The sequence below is a fragment of the Hypanus sabinus genome, unplaced genomic scaffold (genome assembly GCF_030144855.1).
Source record: "Hypanus sabinus isolate sHypSab1 unplaced genomic scaffold, sHypSab1.hap1 H_7, whole genome shotgun sequence".
NCBI lineage: Eukaryota > Metazoa > Chordata > Chondrichthyes > Myliobatiformes > Dasyatidae > Hypanus > Hypanus sabinus.
Window position 1 is genome coordinate 1 of NW_026779048.1, and position 7,387 is coordinate 7,387.

The following is a 7,387-nucleotide window of genomic DNA, read 5'->3' on the forward strand; positions in this document are numbered from 1 at the left end:
GTCCAGGATTTGTAGTAATCATTGACTGTTTGATAATCCTTGTAGGGAAGGAATTTCCCATTTGTGTATTTATTTCGGAATTTTGTATCACCAGCGACTGAAGCTGTGCAGATATCCATTACAAGATGTTCACTGTCTGCCCATCGACAGTTGTTGAGCCCTTCAGGTCTGTGCTGTTTACAGGAGTGTTGTGAGTGAACCGGGGTCTCTGAGTCACAGAAAACCCCACAGAAAGGACATTTCATTGTACAATTGAATAACCCTTTGAACAACTCCTCCCTGGGTTTAATGGATAATTCTTCAATCTTTGCTTTGACATCCCAGCCTTTTACCTCACGGAGGAGATCCTGCTCCACCTCTTCAATACATGGCAGAATGGCTTCTGAACATTTCTTGCCATCACTGCCACTCTGAAGCAGAACGAGTTTCATCTCATCTTTGGGCATCGAGATTCTTGTGTTTAACTTTTCAGCAAACATGTTTAGGAAGCTCTCAGCATTTCCAGCAAAGTTCTGCTTCACTGCATCCTGAACAATGTCCTTAGCTTGCCCAGTGATCTCTGTGAGGATTTCTTTAGCCAGACAGGTAAATGTGCTCTCCCCATCGCGTTCTGTCTTGCAGTGTTTAATAACTTGCTGATGGAGCCAGTCTTTGGCGAAATTCACAAAGTCTCTGATGTACCGTAGATATTTATCAAATCGATGTGTTTGTTTCAGGTGGACCAGGAGGGCCACAGTGAAGTTGTTGCGGAGACTGTACTGTCGCTCAGGGTTGTGTTTTTTCATATCATCCACGATGTTCACGCTGAGAGTCTTGAGGGTGGCGTCTCGGAGAGCTGGCAAGAAACAATATTGTGTAAATCGTTTTGCTTGTCTCTGGTTCTCATCCTGCTCTGTGTAAATATCCATGAAGCGATCAAAGTATTGATTTTTCATGTTTTCCAGTCTTCTCCGTGGGTCGTGGTTGTGGATAAACCTCCTGTGCATCTCCTGGAATCTTGGTACAGCGTAACCACACAGGTGAAGTTTAAACTCGGCCTTGAAAACCTCAGACATTGAAAAGTTTTGATGTGAAATATTGTCAACTTTTTCCTCTATCATGTTCAAAAGTTCAATGCAATATTTATTGTCATAATCCATGTCCTTTTTTGTGATGTCAGTGATCCAATGTCTGCATTCATCCTCGATGGGCTTTGTAATCATTGCTGCTTGATCGAGGTCTGATTTCAATCTGAATGGAATGAGTTTACTTGTACCCCATCTCCAATGTGACACGTTGATGTGTTTCTCTTCAATCTGAAGGTATTGGGTCCCCAGTTCACAGAGATTTTTACCTTTTAGCCTTTCATTAATCACTCTCCCTTGAGCTCTTATTGCCTCTCTGAGAAGATTTTCAATCTCCAGTTCAATGTTTCTTTCTCTGCAGGGCTGATACTCCAGTTGAGACAGTGTACCTTTCCACATCGTTTCAAATTCATTTTTCAGTTCCTGGTGTCCCAACACCCGATTTGCTACTTTACAATTCTGTAAAAGTTCCTTGACCTGTTCTCCAATCTTCCTGTGAAAATTATTACAAATATCATCCACACCCTGCAGTCCCACCCGTCTGTTCACGGTATCTCTACATCTCTGCATTGAATCGTGCTGAAGTCGGCTGCATAAACTGGAGATGCTGAGTTTAAATTCCTCTCTGTATTTCTCCATCAGATACACGTTATCAGCCCCACTTTCATACAGAGCTTGCAGTTTATCCAGAGTGACACCCTCCCTTTTGCTCATCTCTGTCCTCATCTCCCTCTCCAGATTACAGAGCAGTTCAGTGAGATCTCCTTTGGCATTGCTGATTCTGTTTTCAGCCTCATTTCCCCAGGAGTGAGTGAATTTGCAGAGTTCCCACTCCCAGTCCTTGTACTTCATGGAGAGGTGGTTGTAAGCCTCTGCGACCAGACTGTTCTGGAAGCTGAAAATGAAATTTTCATGTTTCACCTGCTCCCAAAGCCCAGCCATCCATTTGATAAAGTCCGGGATAGTGAAAGCTCTTTGGCTTTTGCTCCGTTGGATTAGACACTGAATTAGGTTCTTCTTCAGTTGGGAGACGTGTTCACTGTAGCCGGTGTTGACTGCAGCCATTGGGGGTGTACCATGCCACAGACCAGGGATGTACCAGTTGTCCTTGTCAGCATCATAGTCCATCACATCCCGGAACGTTACTCGGTCTACCTTCTCCAGCTTTGCTGCAGCCTCTGTCATCTTATCCAGCTGCTCCAGGAGTTTCTGACGGCCTCTCAGATTCTGCTCGTGCGCACTCACATCGCCGACGTTCTGGTGCACAAATATGCACTTTGGCCCTTTTCCTGTCTCCCTCATGCGGATTAAGGAATGAACAACAATCTGTAAAATATCTTTCATCTCTGACAGATTTTCCATCCCGATGTTTACCAACGTTAAGTTGCTTAATCCAACCACGAACGTTGCCAGCTCATTGTCGTGCTCGTAGCTGTCTGTCAGTGTTGCGAGTTCTGGGGCTCTCAGCCCCTCTGTGTCAATGACCAGGATGAACTCACAGCCCAGCTCCTCGGCCAGGCTCCCTGTGACTTTGATCAACTGCATGTAGGCCCCTCGAGTACATCGGCCGCTGCTCACAGCAAACCGCAAACAGAACATTGTGTTGAGGAGTGTGGACTTGCCCGAGCTCTGAACTCCGATCACTGTCAGCACAAACACTCGGCAAGCTCTTCCCACTTTGTTGGCCAGCTCTGTGAGTACGGCAGTGATCCATGGAATGGGAACGTTGGAAACGTCTCCATCGATGAGTTCCAGTGGGAACCCTTCCAGCAACAGTTCAGCAGCAACCCCTGGGAACTGCGGCACCTTTGGGTGGATCTGTGTCCTTCGGGTGACGTGTCGAGTCACTGAAAGTTCATAAACCTGGCCAAATTCCCTCATGAAGTGCTCAAGTCCCAGGGAACTATCAGACATCTTCTGATCCAACTCCTTCAGTTCCTTCACCTTCTGCTTTGAGTCTTTGCACAGTTCTTTATAAATTCTACGCAATCCTGCCATAACTTCCTGTGATTTACTGTCCAGTTCCAGCTTCAGCCACTGTAGGGAAATGGCTCTGTCAACCCCATCGTGACGGGTGAGGTATTCGATGAACAGCCGCATCTCTTCCGACAGACTCTGTCTGAGCTGAGCTTCCCGGATTCTGTTCTTCTCCTGGTCCAGTTGGTGGTTATACACGACTGTGGTTCTGTCCCCACGGAGTTTCATCCGCGATTTCTCTTTTTCAACTTTAGACAACCCTTGCCAGGGCTCTCCATGAAAGGGCAACACTCTCCTTTTATACCCAGTAATGTCTCCTGAGTCAAGTCTGTCCAGTATTTTGGTCAGTTCCTTGGCTCGTTGTATTTCAGGTTGATGTTCATCGACCTCAATCCCACTTTCCATTGCAATGTCAGCCATTTTCTCCAGGCTCAGCAAGGTCTGGTCCCTGTCCCTCACTAGAATTACTTGTTTGATCTGAGAACAAACTATCTCTGCAAGATTAGCTTCATTTTCATTTGTCCGAAGAAGGCATTGTTGAGGTTCTAACTTTAGATCTTTGAACATTTTCTTCACCTGCTTGGGGGTTATGTGTTGCTGATTGATGTGGGTGTTGACTATGAGAAAGAGTTTTGCTGGTGACTGTGGGAGAGAGGCGAGGAATTCTCGTTCCTTCTCACCGATAACATCAATGAAAATGAAGAGAGCAGTGGATACTTTTGCCAGAAACCGAGCGTTTCCCTGGAAAGTTTCAGCATCGCCTCGGAGGTTAATGAATACAGCAGCCTCTGGGAAAATATCCGTGTTACTCTTCCCAGAAGGGAGATACCAGCTGATCTCCGCCATTCCATCGGATATCCTGCGGGGCACATTCCCACATTCCATCTCGGAGTGCAGGAAGATGTTCTGCTGCAGCTGTGCCTGACTCAGGGTGAGATTGAGGATTCGGGATTTGGACACTGTGCACCTTCCCAGTCTGAGGAAGGACACCGTTGGCATGGCTGCTGTCACGATGGGCACCTCCACAACGGGGCTGCTGTCTGTAGGAGAATGTGGGCACCATGTTTTAACAATGGGTCTCATGGCCCAGAGGAGAAGGGTGGCACCAGGCCCTTCTGTGGGTCCCCTCACCTTGTCCATGGGGTGACTGTGTATGTCTGGCATCAGAAAGGGTAATGCAAACTGGCAAAGAGACATCTTCAGCATCAGTTCCTGCTGGAGAGAGTGGTCAGCACAGAGGAAAATGGCAGCAATGATATCCAGAGGATTCATCTCACCATCCCCTGGTGCTGTAACTTCAAAGAAATCACTGAAGTCTTCATCATCATCATCATCTTCACCCTCCGAGGAGAGATCAGGTGGCCATTTGGGATTTCTTGTCAGTGAATTGGCTGAGAGGATCCTTTGGAGAAATCGCCAGGGAAGATCTTCTGCTCGAGTTGGGTTGCTGTCCTCCAGTTTATCCTGGGACACCTCCTGGACAGTCTGAAGAGACAGTTTGTGAGGATAATGATCCTGTAATCCTAAATCTTTTACAATTTGTGGGGAGCTGAGATTTTCATACATTATTTCCAGCTGGTAGAATGCTTGTCTTCTTCTCCGATATGCTGTGTGTTCTCCTGGAATCTCTGTTCTCTTTGCTGCAGGGGAGTTTGGGTAAAGGGTGTGTTTTGGGGATAGGCATGCAGTTCTCTTTCTTCAATTCCCAGAAAGTTAAAACTCCTCTCCAACCATTTATCGTTTTGACTCTATTCCAGTCCAGGATATTTGTTGTGCCTGATGTCCTACTGGAACACACAGTTCCTGTCCCAGGATCACAGGGCTGAATGGTTCTGTGCGTCTGGCTGGTGATCCTCTGTCAGGTCTCGTTGTCCTGCCACGGTGTGTACTGAGTACAGTCAGTAGTTGATCACCATGGCAACCTGGAATTGATCACAGAATTATATCTTCACTTGGAGATTCCACACCAGGAAGACTGGGTACAAACTTGTTGTCCTTGGTAAATGAACGTTGCACTTGTAATGAAGATTCTGAAGAATTTTTTACTATGTTGAAATCAGAGAATCATTGAAATACTCAGCAGGTCAGGCAGCATCTGTGGAGAGAGAAACAGGGTCAGTGTTTCAGGTCCATGTGTTGGTGAGTCTGTCACATCAGGAGAAGTTGAGTTGACCGTCCCTCTGTTCACTGGGGATTAGAAGAATGAGTTGTGATCTCACTGAACTGAGGACAGAGTTTAACATTGCTGGATACAGGGGGGATGTTCCCGCTGGCTAATGAGTCTAGGATCTGGACTCAGGCTGACTGTAAGGGGTGGGCTGTTCATGACCGTGATGAGGGAAAAGTCCAAGTCTCCACACAAATAGAACATAGAACCAGAACATTACAGCAAAGTGCAGGCCCTTCAGAACCCAATGTTGTACCAACCTGTTAACTTAGTCTAAGTGTTAAGACATGCACCCGTCCGTGTTGGTTTCTGAGGTTTAGATGCTCTAACTCCCTGGAGTATGCATGGCTGGCGAGGCCCCTTTAAATTTTCTGGACAGCCCTGCTAATTGGCAATCATGTTTTGGGCAGGAAGGATTGAGCATTTAAAGAGGACCTGAACTGTGTTTGGTGCTGCAAAGATGGAACCACTTACGGTGGCCGTGTTGTGAGCTCCGTTCCAAATCTACAGTACCCTACTAACCACTGTAATTTTCTTAGCATTTTCTGTTCCAGTAGCTGATATTCACAGCAGATACGACAGACGTCAGAACATCTGAACATCAGAAAGATGGCATTTACCCACTATGTGCTGCCTTTCCTACACTGGGAACTCCTGTTTGCGCGATCCATGGGAGACTCATCTCTTACGCTGCCACTACCTCGGAAGAAGTACTGGAGGCGAGGGAGAAGGGCCAGCATCCTGGTGAGGCTGAGACGGCATGCAAATCTGCTGACGCTCCCTAGCATACTTCTGGCTAACGTTCAGTCCCTGGATAACAAGCTTTGTGAACTGAGAGCTAGAAACTCCTATCAGCGGGAAACAAAGGAATGCAATGTTTTGTGCTTCGTGGAGGCCTGGCTGACGGAGGAGATACCAGATCATGCCATTGATCCCTCTGGGATCCCCCTGTTCCAGGCAGACAGGTCGAAGAACCCTCACTGTGAAGAGTAAAGGAGGAGGGGTATGCTTCATGATCAACAATGCTTGGTGTGACACCAAGAACGTGCATGCACTCAAATCCTTTTGCTCCCCAGATCTGGAATATCTAGTGCTGCTGTGCAGACCCTACTGGCCGCCTAGGGAGTTCACGGCTGTTATCATCACAGCGGTACAGGCTGATACTGACCTGGCTCTCAAGGAACAGTACAAGACCATCAACACGCTGGAGACTGCACATCCAGAGGCTGTCTTCATCGTCACCGGTGACTTTAATTGAGCGTCGCTGACAAAAATCTCTCTGAAGTTTTGTCAGCACATCCAGGTGAGCACTAGTGGAGATAACACACTTGACCACTGCTACACTCCCTTCCACAACCCTGTGTTGAACATGTATTACTTTAGAAATTAGTTAGGGTTACCCATAGCCCTCTATTTTTCTTATCTCCATGTACCTGTCCAGGAGTTTCTTATAAGACCCTGCAGAATCCACCTTCAGCACTGTTGCTGGCAGCCCATTCCACACACTCACCACTCTCTGCATAAAAAACTTACCCCTCATATCTCCTCTGTACCTACTTCCAAGCACCTTAAAACTGTGCCCTTTCATGTTAGCCATTTCAGCCCTGGGGAAAAGCCTCTGACTATCCACACGGTCAATACCTCTCATTATCTTATACACCTCAATCATGTCACCCCTCATTCTCCGTCGCTCCAAGGAGAAAAGGCCGAGTTTACTCAACCTATTCTCATAAGGCATCCTCCCCAATCCAGGCAACGTTCTTGTAAATCTCCCCTGCACTGTTTCTATGGTTTCCACATCCTCCCTGTAGTGAGGTGACCAGAACTGAGCACAGTACTCCAAGTGGGGTCTGACCAGGGTCCTATATAGCTGCAACATTACCTCTCGGCTCCTAAACTCAGTTCCATGGTTGATGAAGGCCAATGCACTGTATGCCTTCTTAACCACAGAGTCAACCTGTGCAGCAGCTTTGAGAGTCCTATGAACTCTGACCCCAAAATCCCTCTGATCCTCTACATTGCCAAGAGTCTTACCATTAATACTATATTCTGTCATCATATTTGACCTACCAAAATGAACCACTTCACACTTATCGGGTTGAACCCCTATTGACATCAATGGATCTGGGGTTGAGATGGTAACCAGCTTCAAGTTCCTTGGCATCCACATCACCGAGGA

General features: G+C 46.9%; 1 protein-coding gene across 1 annotated transcript; it reads right to left on the minus strand.

Annotated features, from left to right (window-relative positions):
• Positions 1-5: 5 nt before the first annotated feature.
• LOC132386079 (up-regulator of cell proliferation-like) lies at positions 6-7,008 on the minus strand (the record flags this gene model as incomplete). The annotated part of the gene is made up of 2 exons (XM_059958374.1): positions 6,377-7,008; positions 6-5,136 (listed from the first exon to the last, which is right to left on the minus strand). A coding segment is annotated over exon 2 (4,602 nt), but the record flags the coding sequence as incomplete, so codon positions are not given.
• Positions 7,009-7,387: the final 379 nt, after the last annotated feature.